Here is a 16,982-nt window from a genome sequence, read left to right on the forward strand (position 1 = left end):
CTGATTTATGACAACAGAAGTGTATCCTTCCGCAGCTCTGCAGACCACAAGCCCCACGTTAATTCTCCTCAGGCTCCAGGAGACTCTTCTGGTCTCTTCCAGCTTTTACACCGCAGGTGTTTCTAGGCCTGGGCCTGGGTGTGTCACCCTAACACCTCTGTCACGGGGCCTCCCTGCCTGTGTCTGTTTCTCTGTCTCTTATCAGAGATAAGAGATTTGATTTGTCCTTGATTTGAGGACCCAGCCTCATCCAGGGCAAGGATCTCCAGATCCTTACCCTAATGACCTCTGCAAGGGCCTTTTGTTCACAGATTCTGGGGGCACAGGCAGGTCTGGGCGGGCGGCAGGGCACCATTCAGCCCCTGCAGGTGCCTTCCCGTGTCTTGGCCTTGGCTGTCACCAGCAGTGACATGGGACATGCTCTTGTAGGTCTTCACTGATTTGTGCAGTGACTCTGCTTCTGTCCGTGTCCACCACACCGAGGACCTGTCTTGGGTCTGCAGAGTTCCCAGGCCAGGCCCCTGGCCCGGGCCACAGTGAAGAATGGTTCAGAGGCAACACGGGCATACCCGGGGCTGAGCCTGCACCGCCTGCCGGGGACTCTCTCCTCCTGGGGAGCGTGGAGCAAGAGTCAGAGGGAGGCAAGAAGACAAGTCGTCAGGCTCTAGACTGGATGAGGCTGGACCATACGAAGGGCTGGATCCTTTGTCAAGAGGGCAGTTTATCAGAATGTGTCCACATGCACCACGCCTGACCCAGCCCTGAGAGAGGCTGCATTGGGACCTCCCTGACAGTCCAGCGGTTGCAACTCCGCACTTCCACTGACGGGGGCACAGGTTCGATCCCAGATCGGGGAACTAAGATCCTACCTGTCGAGCAGTACAGGAAAAATAAAGATAGGAACTTCCCTTGTGGTCCGGTGGTTAAGAGTCTGTCTTGCAATGCAGGGGACGTGGGTTTGATTCCTGGTCGGGAGCTAAGACCCTGACCCACATCTCACGGCTCATGCTTATGCTTCCCTTCTTCCAGGGCCGAGGTGTAACTAAGCCCGTGCAGCGCAAAGATCCTGGGTGCCGCAGCTAAGCCCGAAGCAGCCAAATAAATAAATACAGAAAGAAAGGTTGCATTGTTCGAACGCAGGCGCCCAGCCGTGGAGACAGGCCCCTGGAGCGCTGGCAGTGGTGCTGAGCATCAGCAGACACGTGGGGCGTGACACAGTGGCAGGCACCCCAGACGGAGCGCCCAGCAACGGCCTGAGAAAAAGCCCTCCAGCCTAGTTTCTCTTTGTTTGTTTGGGAGCAGTTTTAGATTTAGAAAAGTTGCAAAAGTAATTCAGAGTCCCCCCGCCGCACACTCCCAGTTTCCTGTAGTAATAACATCTTCTGTTAGTGTTACGTTTGTCACAACTAATGAACAAGTACCGATGCGTCATTATTTTTAAAGTGATTAATTTTTAAAAATTTTCCCAGTTTGGCTGCTGGCGGGCTCTCTCTGGTTGTGGGGCATGGGCTTCTCGTTGTCCTGGCTTCACTTACTGCAGAGCAAAGGCCCCAGGGCACAGGAGCTTCAGGGGTTGTGGCCCTTGGGCTCTAGAGCTCAGACTCAGTAGTTGGGATGCGTGGGCTAGGTGCCCCCAGGCCTGTGCAGTCTCACTGGGCCAGGGATCAAACCCGCGTCCTTTGCGTCGGCAGGTGGATGATTCACTAAAGTCCATTGTTTATTCATGTTTCCTTAGTGTTTCCCTAATGTCCTTTTTCTATCCCAGGATCCTCACGTTACATTTAGTCATCACCATCACTTCTCTTTAGGCTTCTCTGGGCTGAGATAGTTTCTCAGACTCTCTTGGTTTTGATGACCTTAACAGGTTGGAGGAAAACTGGTCTGGTGTTCTGTAGGATGGCCCTTGGTTGGGATTTGTCCGATGTTTTTCTCATGGTTAGACTGGGCTTCGGAGAGGAGGAGCCTTTTTCATCACACAGGTGACCAGGCCGTGTGCGGTGAACGTGACTTACCACTGTGGTGCTGATCTCGATCGCCTGGCTGAGGGGGTTTTCTGGCAGCTGTCTTCACTAAAGTGACTCCCCTCTACTTTCTGTGCTGTGCCCTTTGAAAGGAAGTCACCACCCATGGCCCACACCTCAGGGCTCCTGCTTATGCTTCCCTTCTCCCAGGGCTGAGCACCTGTGTCAGTTACTTGGGACTGACGTTCTTCAACCTGGGACATTTGTCTCTTCCTCCTCATTTATTTATTCAATTATTTATTTATGTTCGTGTGGACTTGTGGATATTTATTTTGCACTTCGGGTGATAATCCAACACTGCTGGGACTTCCCTGCTGGTCCAGTGGTTAAGATTCCGCGCTGGGGCTACAGGGGGTGTGGGTTCCATCGCTGGTTGGGGAACGAAGACCCAGCATGCGGTGGTGCTGCCAAAGTAACAGCAATAGTCCAACACCGCTGCACTGACTGTGGTGCTCGGGCTGTTCCCGCTTTGGCCGCTGGGGGCGCCTTGATTTGCCTTTGTGTCCCGTCATCACAGCACCACGGGCTGTGGCTCCTGCCCGGCACTCCAGGGTGGCCCAGGCTCATCCTTAAATTTCTGACCCTGTCTTAGAAGCAGCCCTTCCTCCTCGAGTCAGGGACCGTTTTCAGTAGGAAATGGCAGCAGAGGCCACTTGGAACAGAATCCTGCTTGTGCTTCCTAAGATGTCCCATACCAGCGGGTGCTTGGGAGGGCCCAGACGGCAGGAGGGGCTTCCACGGCTGGCTCGGGGGTATCTGCCTCATTTGCATCATTTACAGGAAAGCATGGGACCTCCCAGGTAGCTCAATGCTAAAGAATCCGCCTGCCAACATAGGAGCCACAGGAGACACGGGTTTGATCCCTGGGTCAGGAACATCCCCTGGAGGAGGAAATGACAACCCACTCCAGTATTCCTGCCGGGATGGACAGAAGAGCCTGGCAGGCTGCAATCCATGGGGTGACACGTGACTGAGCACAGGAAAGCATAATATTTTTTTAAATACTTATTTTTATTTTTGGCTCAGGTTTCAGCTGCCCTGTGGCATGTAGGATCTTAGTTCCCCCACCAAGAATTGTACCCACATCCCCTGCATTGGAAGGCGGGTTCTTAACCACTGGACCACCAGGGAAGCCCCAAGGAAGCCTGTGGGTTCACTGGGTGATTTTAAAGCGTGGGAACTGAGGCCTCCAAGCACACCAGTGCCCAGTGGCATCTCGGTGACACCAGTCCTTCATATTGTATGTTTTTCCTCCTGGTCCTCTCCCTGTGGTCGCTAAGCTTTGAGTGCGCTTCCTCTGGGAGGTTAAAGGTAGGTTTGTTACCAAAACAGTGGGTTCACCTCTTTGTGGATGTCAAGCCAATAGACACAACCAAGCCAAAGATGGGGAGAAGGAAGGATTTATTACCTGCAGCAAGTTAAAGGAAATACAAGGGACCTTTTCCAAAGCAACGTCTCCCTGAACAGCAAAACTGGGGAAGTTTTAAGCTCAGGGTCCATGAGTATTCAGGAAGGGGCTTGAACAGAGGACAATTCAGCACAGAATTGGGGCAAAGGTCCAGAGTCCAAGCTTTAGTTGATTGAAGTCAGGAGGATCAACATCATTCCACCCTCCACCTGCTTGGGGGCCTTAGTTCCCACAGAACGCAAAGATATATTTATTATTATGTATATCCTTTGAGGAGGAACTGCTGCTGCTGCTGCTGCTGCAAAGTCGCATCAGTCGTGTCCTACTCTGTGCGACCCCAGAGACGGCAGCCCACCAGGCTCCCCCGTCCCTGGGATTCTCCAGGCAAGAACACTGGAGTGGGTTGCCATTTCCTTCTCCAGCGCCTGAAAGTGAAAAGTGAAAGTGAAGTCGCTCAGAACTACTAGTGAAGTTCAAAGATTAATTTTCTAAAAGTATTTCTGAGAACGGAATCTCAGGTCCAAGCTGGCATCACCCCAAAGTGGGCTGGGCTCCAGGGCAGGTGGAGACCTCCGGCCTCCACGTTCTAGAGCCCACCCCACCCCTCCCACCTCCTGCTGTGTGACCTGGCTGGCAGCTTCACCTCTCTGAGCCAACCTAAGTGGTCGGTGCCAGCTTGGAAAACAACGGAGGACTCAGAGGCCTGTTGGTGACAATGAGATCACAGAGCTGATGGGAAGTGCTCTTGTAAATGATTAAGCAGTCAGGGCAGGGGACTCTGGCATCCAGATGCAGGTTCTGTTGTCTTTATCCTGCAGGGAGACCAAAGTCAGGTTAGGCGAAGCGTGCCTCTGCGGCAGTGCTGGCATCGGGTCATTGAGGATGAATTCCAGGCCCTGGGCTGGTGGAGGAGGCCGCCTTCTCACTGTGCCCCGTTTTGCTCCCCAGGACTGAGTCCCCGCCGTCCTGAGCAGGCCTGGAATGGGTACTGGTGTGAAGGAGGGCGTGGTGCGTTTGCGTGACGATGCCGAGCCTGTCCTGCCCGCGCACGTCTCCTCAAAGGCAAGTACCCCTGCCCCTCCGTGGGCGCGCTCACCCGCTCCCTCTTCCATGCTCGCACCTCATATAAATCACCCCCTCCCACACTAAGGGCGGGGGCGGTGGGGGGTGACGCAGGCCGCCTCCTATTCCGTTTTTATAGCCCTGTCTGTGCTGTGGATCCCGCCGCCCCATCGCTTGGCAAGAAGTCAAAATCTCACCCACATTTGGCAGGGATGTCAAAGGTGTCCCTGGGTCCCTCTTCTGACTCAGATTTGCCAACACAGAGTAATTAGCCAAAGGTGGGGTGGGCTGAGGGGAGCTCCTCACGCCAGGGAGGAGTTTACCCTCAGCTCTGAAGTTCATCCCCAGTGACGCCCTTCAGTTGAAGACAAAAGGTTTATTCCCTCGTAAAGAAATTGGATCAGGCCCATGCTTGTTCACCACAGAAGCCAGAAGTTCCCCCACTGGAACCTCGAGCATGGACTAATCCATCCTCACTGCCAGCCCAGCTCAGGCGCCCGCAGGCAGTTCTCAAAGTCCACGGGCTCAAAGGCTGAAGCAATGTCAACCTCTGGCCCTCCTGACCTTTCCCCAAGTTCCAGGTTGCTCCATGGAGCACCAGGCGGACAGGAGGCCTGGTTCTTGGGACCCCGGTCACCACGCTGGTCGACAGAGGGGTGAGCCCCAGAGCAGGCACCCCATCCCTCACAGTTCAGTGAACTTTAGCATATGAGGGAGACGTGGCCCTCCCTCCACTGGCCCAGATGGATCCCGCCAAGCGGACATGCCCAGCAAAGGCCCCCGTGCCCAGCCTGCACTCAGACACACGCGGCAGCAGTTTTCCTCCTGCTGGCTGGCGCGACCCACATCAGTCTTGCCTGCTTGGCTAACCCAGCGCAGGGAGCTCACTCTACAGTGTCCCATTTCTTTGGTGAAAGAGCTGGGCATCTTCCTGTGGTTTTGCTGCTCGTGTGGATCCTGTCTGTGGACCACCCGTTTTCTCTCCATCAGGCTGCCTCCCTCATTCTTCATTTGCAAGGATCTCTCCTATGATGAGAAGTTAGAACTGGATATGGAACAACAGACTGGTTCAAAATTGGGAAAGGAGCATGACAGGGCTGTGTGTTGTCACCGTCTTGATTTAATTTATATGCAGAGTACATCATGCAAACTGCGGGGCTGGATGAATCACAAGCTGGAATCAAGATTGATGGGAGAAATAGCAATAACCTCAGATATGCAGATGACATCACCCTTATGGCAGAAAGAGAAAAGGAACTAAAGAGCCTCTTGATAAAGGTGAAAGAGGAGAGTGAAAAATATGATTTGAAACTCAACATTCAAAAAACTAGGATCATGGCATTTGGTCTCATCACTTCACGGCAAATAGAAGGGGAAAAAGCAGAAGCAGTGACAGATTTTATTTTATTGAGCCCCAAGGACAGTGACGCTTGCTCCTTGGAAGGAAAGCTATGACCAACCTAGACAGCATATTAAAAATCAGAGACATCACTTTGCCAAGACAGGTCCATCTAGTCAAAGCTATGATTTTTCCACTAATCATGTTCAGATGTGAGAATTGGACCATAAAGAAAGCTGACCGCTGAAGAATTGATGCTTTCAAACTGTGGTGTTAGAGAAGACTCTTGAGAGTCCCTTGGACTGCAGGGAGTTCAAACCAGTCCATCCTAAAGGAAATCAACCCCGAATGTTCATTGGAAAGACTGATGCTGAAGCTGAATCTGTAGTACTTTGGCTGCCTGATGCAAAGAACTGACTCATTGGAAAAGACTCTGATGCTGGGAAAAACTGAGGGCAAGAGGAGAAGGGGGCGGCGGAGGATAAGATGATGAGATTGCATCACTGACTCAACAGACATGCCTTTGCACAAAGTCTGGGAGACAGTGAAGGACAGTGAAGACTGGTGTGCTATGGTGCATGGGGTCCCAAGGAGTTGGACATGACTTAGAGACTGAACAACCACAACTCATATGATAGTCGTGGAGACTTTGACCATTTGGTGATGCCTTTGCCAACCATGATGGCTTCCCTGGTGGCTCAGATGGTAAAGAATCTGCCTGCAGTGGAGGAGACCCAGGTTCAATCCCTGGGTTGGGAAGATCCCCTGGAGGAGGAAGTGGCAACCCACTCCAGTATTCTTGCCTGGAGAATCCCACAACAAGAGGAGCCTAGCAGGGTACAATCCATGGGGTGGCAAAGAATAGGACACAACTGAGCAACTAACACATCTTTAAAGGATAAGCCAGCTGCGTCATTTCGGAGTCCCTGGGAGTGTGGGTGGAAGGCAGCAGCCGCCTCCTGCACTGAGTGTGTGCTCCTCATTGAGTATCTTCGGAGCCACACGCCGAGGGTTGGTTTCAGGACGTGTGTCCTTGCACATGCAGCACTGGCCTGGCGATGCTGAGCACCGCAGGCTTCCCAGGAAGTGCCTGCTGGGGGAGGTGGAGGGACACCTGGGCTCTGCCTCCAGTGCTCACAGGCCCGTGGGCAGGCCGCAGGGCATCCCTGTGCTCACAGAGGCTCGAGCTCGGCGGTCGCCACACAGATTCACAGAGAGCAGACAGAAGCAGAGGGGCAGATGGGCCTCAAAGCCAGTGCCAGAAACACCCCTGAGCCTTCTGGCATCTGCCGTCCACGTCCCTGGAAGCCAGATGTCCAGAACCTTGCCATGTGACCCAGAAAAGGCAGGGGTCCCCAGTGACGGGTCTCTGTGAAGCAAAAAGGTGGAACCCTCTGGTAAAGCTCAGCCTCAGAAACTGAGTCAAGAACACACTGCTGTGGGGACTCGTTCTTTCAGGGAGAGGTGGGCTGGGCTGGTGGAGGGGGCACCAGGGGCGTTAAGGGGAGGGCCAGGTCGAGGGGCACAGGGCCCTGGCGACAGTCACCTGGGACGCGATCTGGGGTCTGGGCCAGGAGTCAGCACGTGACTGCGTCCGAGGTGAGGGACCGGGGTGCAGAGAGGCCCTCCAGTCACTGCGGGCAGACTCAGCCCCACCCTGAGACACCCACAGAGCTGAGCAAACCTGGGCATCGCCCTGGACCCCACCAAGCCCACTCAGGAACCCAGACTGCCAGCTGAACCCCTCACATGCCCCCTCATTACTCCCCTCTTGCAGACTCCTCTGGTCCCGGCCTCTGCCGTCTCAACCCTGGGTTTCACAGGAGCTGCCTCTCCTCTGGTTCCAGTTAAAATAACCTGTTCACCTTGCACGCGTCTCCATTTCTCTGTAGGCCACGGTCAACCTCCTTGTCAGGCTCTGTGGGGTCCAGCCTCGCCCACCTTTCGTCGCTTCTGTCTTCCCTTGGCCCTCCCCTTCCCTGTGTCCGCCCTGCCCTCCTTGTGGTCCCCGGCTCCTTCTCACTGGGGCCTCTGAGTGTTCAGTTCCTCCCCCTTGATTAGTGTCACACACACGCACTCACGAGCGTGCACCCACGCCCTGCCTTTAGGTGCGCCTCATCATACACCCTTGGCCCTTAGCCCGCATTCTCCTGGAACTCTGAGTCCCCTCCCCACAGCCCCTCCCAGACTGCTGACTCTGCACACATTTGTCTGAAGAGCTCGTTTGTGTCTGGCTCCCTCTGCTGACTGGCAACCCTGTGAGGGGAGCGGTGGGGGCTCTTACATGCCCCTGCCCCACACTGACTCCAGGCTCCTGAGGGCACCTGGGTCGAGTGGACGTCACAGATTCCCAGACTCGTTGAGCCCCCTGCTCCTCACCTCCTTTCTCGCTGCAGTGAGGACAGGTGGGGTGTGTCCTGCACAGAGCCCCCGGCAAGTGCTATGCCTGAGTCACTGGGGGGGTCGGGGGGAGGTGGGAATGGAGCCTCCGGCCCCATGAGCAGACGGCTTCCTGGGCTGCGATTCGGGGCCCTGTGGGCCTCAAGGGAAGGAGGGCTGTTTGAGCCAGGGCTCTGGGAGCCACAGGAAGACTCGGGAAAGCACCAACCCTGAGACTGGCCACAGGAGCACGAAGTGCAAGTCAGCGGTGCCTGTCCCCATCACCTTCGGCTTAGCTGGATAAACAGCCACAGACACCGGCCCCGGAAGTCCTGATAGAAAGTGGTGGAAAGCGGACATGCTGAGCAGAGTCACACCCACCACCCACTCCCCAGACCACAAGGAGCCTTTACCCTGAAACACGGAAGCTCAAGAGTCCCTCGCACATGGGCAGTGGGTGGGACCAAGGCTTAAAAGTAGGACAGGTCAAGGGCAGCTCTTATGTTTGGCGTCAATCCCATTGGAGGCCGTCTCTGAGAACTTAGAACCACGCGCGACACCCCAGGCTCTCACGCGATGGTCCCCCGGCCCAGGAGGTTCTCACTGTGTGCCCCCAGGCTCTGTGGCTGGTGCCGCAGTCTGCCCAGGGCCCAGCAGGGCGGTGTCACCCTGGCCACCACACGTCCGGCCGCCCCGGGCCAGGCGGAGAAGAAAAGCCTTTGTCCTGGACACTGTTTCAAGCAGAGCAGACGCCTCCTCTCCCTCCCGATGACAGCGTGTTCGTGTGTTTTCTTGCAGAGTGACCACAGGCAAGTTCTCAGCTCCCTTCTGTCTGGGGCACTGGCTGGCGCTCTTGCCAAAACAGCTGTAGCTCCCCTAGACCGAACCAAAATCATCTTCCAAGGTAAGCGCTGCCTGTGCACCTGTCACCTGTGAAGGAGAGGCTGTCGGGCGCTCACCTGCCTCCTCCAGGCCCCACACTGCACTGCCAAGTGCTTTCTAAAATGTCTCTTTAAAAAAAAAAAAATTATTTATTTGGCTACGCTGGGTCTCAGTTGCGGCACATGGGATCTTCAGTCTTCATTGCAGCAGGTGGGATCTAGATCTCCGACCAGGGATCGAACCTGGCCCCCCTGCCTTGGGAGTGCAGACTCTGAGACACTGGACCAACAGGGAAGCCCTTGAAACGCCTCTTTAGAATCCACTTAGAAAGTCTGTCCGTGTTTAGGACTGGCATCACAAAGTACCAGAAACTAGGCAGCTTAGAACTGCAGGAATTTAGTCTCATTTTCTGGAGGCTGAAAGTCCACATTCAAGGGGTCCGTAGGGTTAGCTCCTCCCGGGGCCCTGAGGGAGGACCCTTCCTTGCCTCTTCGAGCTTCTGATGACTCCAGGCATCCTTGGCTTGTGACTGCACCCCCCATCCCAGTCTGTATGTCTGGATCCTCTTCTAAGGACCCACGCCATTGGATCACCTACTCTAGCATGACCTCCACTTGATTACACCTGCAGAGAGCCCGTTTCCAGTTAAGGCCTCATTCGTGGGCACTGAGAGTGAGAGCGTATTTCTTTGGGAAGACACAGTTCAGGAATCCAGCTTCCCCCTCCTTAGGCTTTAGCAGGCGCAGGGGCCCTGGAAGACGAGGCCTTTGCGTCCCGTGCATGGTGGGACCCCTGCCCCTCAGCTCTTCGGGAGGAAGCAGCTGCAGACTGGAGCCAGGCCCCTCCCCCTTGCTCAGGCTGGCCCCTCACCTCTCCCGGCCTCAGGTTCCTTGTCCATATAACAGGACCGTTGATACCAACGTCCTGCCTAAGGAGGGGGCAGTGAGCTGATGTGGGAGAGGGCAGGTGTGCAGTTGAGGACACGTCTCCATCAGCTGAGCTGGTCCTGGAACAAATTCCCTCTGGAGCGCCACACGGGGAGCTGAGTTTCATTCCGAAGGCAGGAGCTGTGCATACATCCACACAGAGAGGAGGGCAGGGCTGTGCTAAGAAGGCAGCAGACCTGGGGAAGTGCGGCGCTGCAGGTGCTGCCAGGCCGAGACCCCCTCGTGACTTGGGTTTCCGGGTCCACCTGGCCACGTGGTGCAGCTCACCGTGGAGTAGGGGGTGGTGGTGGGCCAGGCCGCCCCAGAGGGCAGGAGAGTGGGAACTAGGGCTGCCCGAGCCAGGCCTTGGAGGAGAGGGCAGACACCCCCTGCCGAGGGAGCTGGAGCCGCTTAGCCTGACCCCCGCATGGCTGGTGGCTGGGATGCCTCCCCTCCAGGGGACTTGGGGGAGAGGAAATTCAGCCGGGTGGACATCCCCCAGGAGAGCTGCATCCTTCCACAGGCCCTCACTGTCCTGCAGGGCCAGGTGGCAGCTGGGCTCTTCTCCCTGAAGAAGGGGAGAAGTTGGTGTGCAGAGTGGCTTGGGCGTGGGGGGGGGGGAGGCTCCTGGGGAGGGGGTGACTTTGCTGGGGATGCCCCCACCTTGGCCCTTATAGGGATTGAAGGGGGGCATTTCCAGGGGAGGCCCTCACTCCCCATGCTCAAACTAGACCCCTGTGGTGGGGGTCATGCAGACTGGAGTGGGAGGGTGGTCCCATCCTTCATATCCAACAATTTCTGTTGTGTTTGTTTTTTTTTTCCAGTGTCCTCAAAAAGATTTTCTGCCAAGGTGAGCGCTTGGTCCTGGAACCCCGTCTCTGGGGCCTTCACCTCTGCCCTACTGGGCTGGCAGAGGCAGGGAGGTGGGTGGTAGGGGCTGGGCAAACGCTTTTCAAGGGGCTTTTCCCATTGGTTCCCCAACCCCCACCCCAGGCTGGCTGCAGGACTGCTGGGTGACCAAGGCCTCCCCTGCCGGGCGCTGGGGCCAAGGCCATCTGTCTGCACCCCAAGTCTGCCTGGACACAGCCCACCCTGGGAAGTGACGGGAGACCCACCTGTCCTGGGGGTGGTGGTGAGGGGACTTGATGGTCTAAACTCACAGGTTTCATATTTGATTTATTTTTAAACACAGAGCAAGTGTTGCTGTTTGTTGTCGTTTAGTCACTAAGTCGTGTCCGACTCTTTGCGACCCCATGGACTGTAGCCCGCCAGGCTCCTCTGTCCATGGGGTTTCCCAGGCAAGAATACTGGAGTGGGTTGCCATGCCCTCCTCTAGGGGATCTTCCCTGCCCAGGGATCAAACCCACATCTCCTGCATTGGCAGATGGGTTGCTTACCACTGAGCCACTGGGAAGCCCACAGAGCAGGTGTTTCCTTCTTAATAAAGGAAAATAAAGAGGATTTTAAAAAGCTAGGCTACCAAACACCTACAAAACCCCCTTAGTGGGGGTTACCCCCTCTGCTTCGCAGCTGTGCTTTCCCCCGCTCACTTCATGATTCCCAGGGTTGGAGAAGGGGTGGGGGTCCCAGTGTGGAGCCCAGGGAACATGGGGGGTGGTCTTTGATGTCACCCCCCCTCGCAGGCGCAGGGCTGGGCAAAGTCAGGCGAGCTGAGAGGGCAGCTGCACTCTGCCTGCAAAGGCCACGCTCAGTCAGAGGCCTAGGGCACTGAGGTTGCCCCTCTCCGCTGCCTGCCCCCCAGGAGGCCTTCCGGCTCCTCTACTTCACCTACCTCCACGAAGGCTTCTTGAGCCTGTGGCGCGGTAACTCGGCCACCATGGTGCGTGTGGTGCCCTACGCCGCCATCCAGTTCAGCGCACACGAGGAGTACAAACGCCTCCTGGGCAGCTACTACGGCTTCCGTGGAGAGTGAGACCCCCCTTCCCCCAAAAAACCCGGCCCTCTCAGCTCTGTCACCTCACCCTGTTCTCCTGTCTTCCACCTGTTCACCATGTCAGAACTTCTTGTTTCCCCGGTCTCCCTGAACCTACATCCCAGGACGGCCACAGTCCCCGCTGTGCCCCAGAGCAGGTGGAAAGACGCCTGCCCTTATTCATTCAGACAAGCAGGGGCAAAGGCAGGCACCCGCCAAGAGACACCCCCGCCCCGCCCATCAGCTTGGCCGCCCGTTCCATCTTTTCCCGCACCCCAGACCTGTGGGCACCTGGAGCCCTGGGGGCTCACCTTCGCCCCCACCCACTTTCAGGGCCCTGCCCCCTTGGCCCCGCCTCCTCGCCGGCGCACTGGCTGGAACCACGGCCGCCTCGCTGACCTACCCGCTGGACCTGGTCAGAGCGCGGATGGCTGTGACCCCAAAGGAAATGTGAGTCTCACCCTGGTGACGTTTTCACCGGCACCAGGGGCTCTGTGTGTAGTGGGGTTCCCAGGAGGGCTCCCCCCACCTGGCCCCTGGGGATAGGGTCTGGGCTTCTGTCTGCAGTGGCTGATGAAGCTGTGCTGAGGCTGTGTTGCCCCGACCTCCCTGGGTTCCGCAGCTTTCCAGAAGGACAGTAACTGGGTCTCTCAGCTTGGGTGGCAGTGTGCTTCCATCAAACCCAGGGTCTCCATGTTGAGTCGAAAACACATGTGCTTAAAATGCATCTGAATAGAAAGCCAGGGGCTGAGCACAGCAAAGAGCCCAGTGGTGAAGGTGGCTTTGGGCATGCACGGCCCCCTCAAATGCCAGAACTTCTGCACGGGGGTTCTGTCGACATCCAGGCCTGCCCCCGCTGACGGGGAGGAGAGAGCATTAGTGAGCTGAGGTCTGCAGCCCCCCACCCCACCCCCACACTGCTCTGTCCTACAGGTACAGCAACATCTTCCACGTCTTCATCCGCATCTCGAGAGAAGAGGGGCTGAAGACTCTCTACCACGGATTTGTTCCGACCGTGCTGGGGGTCATTCCCTACGCCGGCCTGAGCTTCTTCACCTATGAGACCCTCAAGAGCCTGCACCGAGGTGAGGAGCGTCGGGAGGGCAGCACCTCCGCGGGGCACACACCTGTCTGTGGATGGGTGGGGAGGTGGAGGTGGATGGGGCGAGTGGAGGGAGGGGCAGGCTGGAGGCCCAGGGTCTGGATCAGGAGAAGACATAGAGCAAATAAGCCCACTGATACCTGCTACTTGGTTTGATCTGGTGGTAACAATCTGCCTTATTTGCTCCAAGTTTTTTTTTTTTTTTTTTTTTTTTAAGTTAAACAGGGTAAAGCCCAGATCCCCGGTACCCAATCCCCAGCTCGTCTCCCCTCAGCCCTGCCTCTTTATTAGGGTTCGGCTCCGGCTTTCACCTTCATTGCAAACCCTTCTGCCTGGGCTCGTGTGCAGCCTTTGTGCTGTTCCTGGTTATAGGAGGTACCTGAGTGGCTGCCCCCCGCACATGCGTAGTGCAGCTCCGATCCGTCCTGTTTGCCGGCGGTGAGGCTGTTGGGTTTTCAGCTGACATCCAGGAGCTGTTCTCCTTGTGTGGGTGTGAGACCTCATTCTTTGCTTTACCTTTTCCACCCTCTGCTCTCCCAGTGGCCAGGCTTGCATTGGGGCCAGGCTCCCTTCCCACCTGCTCCTGGTGCTGACAAGTGCCATATGTTCTGCCAGTCTGCTGAGTGAATAGGGCGGCTCCCTGTTTTTAATCCCTAGTTTCAAACTGAAAAGAGCGTGTTTTTAAAGAATCTCTATTGATCCCTTGCTGTTCCCTCCTCCCTTCAGCCAGTGGGTCCTCACACCACCCATAGAGAGGGCACCTGTTGGGCAGGCTGGGCAGTTAGAGGGTTCGGGGCAGAGTGATATTCTTTCTTTACAAGATGGGACACAAGAATGACTGGGTCTGAGCTTGTTCTGGGTCACAGAACTTGGTTATATGATTCTTTGTGCTCTTCAGTTGTAAAAATCTTTTGGATCTCACATTTGATTAAAAACGGGGGATCAGTGGGTGAGGAAGAAGGGACGCCGAGGCCCAGGAGAGCTGGTCGGCCCTGAAGCACAGCTGTGACGCTGTGTGCACGTGTGAGCGCGGTGCAGGGGGTGCGGGTGGATGCCAGCACCTCTGGCTGCCAGGGCGCCCCTTCCCAACGCCCTGACGGTCCCTCCCACCCTTCCCCCTGCAGAGTACAGCGGCCGCCCGCAGCCCTACCCCTTTGAGCGCATGATTTTCGGGGCCTGCGCCGGCCTCATCGGGCAGTCTGCCTCTTACCCGCTGGACGTGGTGCGGCGGCGCATGCAGACGGCTGGCGTCACAGGCCACCAGCGCACCTCCATCGTGCGCACGATGCGCACCATCGTGCGGGAGGAGGGCGTGGTGCGCGGCCTCTACAAAGGCCTGAGCATGAACTGGCTCAAGGGTCCCATCGCCGTGGGCATCAGCTTCACCACCTTCGACCTCATGCAGATCCTGCTGCGACACCTGCAGAGCTAGGGGCGGGTGGGTCGGCCGCGCTTGAGCTTCAGTTGGCGGTGGGCCGCTGACTCCTTCCGTGTCTGAGTCCAGGGAGCAAAGATGTGCTGGGTTCCACCCAGAAGGCGCACGGATGCGCCTTGTGGAACAAGCTGGGGGCCTGGGGGGCCTGAGCTCAGTGCGGCCCAGGTCTGAGGGGAAAGCCCGGGGCCCTTGTACGTCGTTGGGACTGGGGGCGGGGTTCTCACGCCCTCCTCTTCCGGCCTCAGCTGGGCTGGGGTTGCGGCTGGAGGTGTTCGCCGGGAACGCCCTGAGATGGGGCGTGGCCAGCGCTGCCTCCTAGGGTGTTGTTTGCCCTTGGACAGGCTCCTGGTTCTAGGGACCTGGTCCCCACTAGGCTCAGAGCCAGACCTCGCCTGCCCCTTGCTGTTATGAGTGTGTGTTCTTGGGCGGGGGTAGGAGGGGGTGGGGGGAGCCCCAGAGAGGGTGAGGCCAAGGCCTGGCCTCCATGAGACCAGCCTTCTGCTCAGCTGTAGCTCCAGGTGCAGGCTCCCACCCTGCCCCGCCTTTCCTGCCTTCACCACTATTTCCCAGGTGACTTGTCCCTCCCCAGAGCCTGAGGCTTCTCCCAAGAGTGTTACCCTGATCGCAGACTCCTGATCCCAGGTCCCAGAGTTGGGTCTTCCCCTCTGTTACCCCACTCCCACCCAGTTTGTACGGTTCCCAGGAGGGTCATGCCTCCAGGCAGCAGGGTTTGAGAGATCGCCATGTGTTTGGGTCTGAGTCCCAACCTGGAGACATCTGCCTGGATTGCCAGGAAGCTCTCGGCCCTGCTGCACTGGCTGCAGTAATGGAGGCTGGGCCTCAGGCCCTGACCCTCTGCCCCTAGGCGTGGGGACTCCTGGCCGGGGCGGGGGGGGGGCCGGGGCGGGGGGGGGGGGGACCCATGGCATCTGGCACATTGTGGGCGCCCCCCCCAGCAGTGACTTGGCTGGGACCTGGGGCAGTTTAAGGCCCGTGGGGTTGTCTGATTTCCTGTGAATGGAGAACACAGAGGCAGCTGGCAGCCTTGATTCTCCCAGAGTGGAGTCCGAGACCATCTGGGCTGTGGGGCAGGACGCTCGAGAGAGTCAGGCCCCCAGGGCGCTGGTCCCACAGAGCCCCCAGGGCCCACCAGGAACCACAGGGGCTCAGAAACACGTTTTCTAATGATGTTTGGAATTTGATTTTAGCTTTTGTTTTTCAATCCGGCTGGCCCTGGGTCTAGACACCGTAAACCCTAACCAGTCCAGTCTGGTTCCAGGACCTGGACAAGGAGAGGGCCGGTTTTCCCAGTGGGCTTACTAGCCGTGAGGTGTGAGAGTCTGAGAGGGTGTGTCTCCGCCACACGTGCATTTCCAGTTGTGACTTCCACTTCCTCCTTTTATTCTGTCCTGTTTCCATTTTTCTTGCCTTAGTCCCCTGGGTCGGAAGACCCCTCCTTCTGTCCTTCCTGCATGTCTCCACCAGCCAACCCCAGTCTTGTTCCCAGACTCTTGTTCCCAGGGGGCCCAAGCTGTCTTGTTGGGTAAATGTCACACCCACCTTCTCTCCCAGCCTTGCCCAGCGCTCAGGAGAGGCAGGGGCACCCCTCACAGGGAGATGGGATGGGAACGTAAGGTGCCCAGGCTGGGGGTCCACCCCTGGTGGGTGAGACCAAATGGATGTTTAGGCAGGGCCCTCCCTGAGCTGCAGGCTGGGCAGGAGCAGGGAGGGCCCCCAGGGTTCCCGGACCCAGTGCGGCTCTCCGGCGTGGTTCCCAGCCAAGCGCACCTCGGCAGCGCTGACGCCCCTCACCCCTGAGCCCTGCACACAGCTGGACCTTTGCCCTCGGCAGTCATACCCCTCTCACTGTTGCCTGGCCTGATTTGGAGTTACATTTTGATGCCATGAAGACACTTTGTTTATATATAATGTTTATATATTTTAAAGATTTGTGCCAAGAGAGTATATTTAATAAAAATCAAAATGATTTTTTTTCTCCTGCCCATATCTCTTTTTCGGCTCTGATCCTCATTCCCTAGGAACCAAAAACATAGTTGAAGTTATTTTGACAGATTGTTGAATAACCTTTTTTTTAAAAAATGTAACAGCTGTATGGATTGTTAATCCCGACCTTGATTTGGTCAGGATTTGCTAGAAAATGCAAACTGCATGAGGAGTTTACCATGAGTAGGTCTGGCTTCCTGTTCCCTTTGCAGGGACATCTCCTGTGGCCAGTGCCCCTAGGAGAGATCCTGTGTGCACACACTTGTCCCTTTGGGTCCGTCAGTCGGGATGGGCTGTGACCATCAGCAAGCACTGCCCCAGAGCCCCACGGTTTCCTGGAGCCCTGGGTCTGCTCTGTGGAGGCTGAGGCCACCAGAGGGCTCCCAGGGGCCCCTGAGACTCGCCTCACCTGCAGCTCATCGTGTAGAATGACTGGCAGCACCCACCCAGACCGAGACCAGGAGCAGGAGCCTCCGTGGGCCGGGGAGAGA

The 16,982-nt window shown here is 57.0% G+C and overlaps 1 protein-coding gene across 5 annotated transcripts in view; it reads left to right on the forward strand.

The window, feature by feature from the left end:
• SLC25A42 (solute carrier family 25 member 42) overlaps window positions 1–15,384 on the forward strand; it is a 44,635-nt gene extending 29,251 nt beyond the window's left edge. For all 5 annotated transcript variants that reach the window (XM_070373401.1, XM_070373400.1, XM_070373399.1 and 2 more), the window contains 7 exons: window positions 4,378–4,491; window positions 9,008–9,113; window positions 10,842–10,867; window positions 11,780–11,946; window positions 12,284–12,400; window positions 12,884–13,035; window positions 14,177–15,384. In XM_070373401.1, coding sequence (XP_070229502.1) covers window positions 4,411–4,491; window positions 9,008–9,113; window positions 10,842–10,867; window positions 11,780–11,946; window positions 12,284–12,400; window positions 12,884–13,035; window positions 14,177–14,484 — 957 coding nt within the window. In that variant the 5' untranslated portion in view covers window positions 4,378–4,410 and the 3' untranslated portion in view covers window positions 14,485–15,384. The remainder of the gene's footprint in view (window positions 1–4,377; window positions 4,492–9,007; window positions 9,114–10,841; window positions 10,868–11,779; window positions 11,947–12,283; window positions 12,401–12,883; window positions 13,036–14,176) is intronic.
• Window positions 15,385–16,982: the final 1,598 nt, after the last annotated feature.

This window comes from Bos mutus, chromosome 7, assembly GCF_027580195.1.
Source record: "Bos mutus isolate GX-2022 chromosome 7, NWIPB_WYAK_1.1, whole genome shotgun sequence".
NCBI lineage: Eukaryota > Metazoa > Chordata > Mammalia > Artiodactyla > Bovidae > Bos > Bos mutus.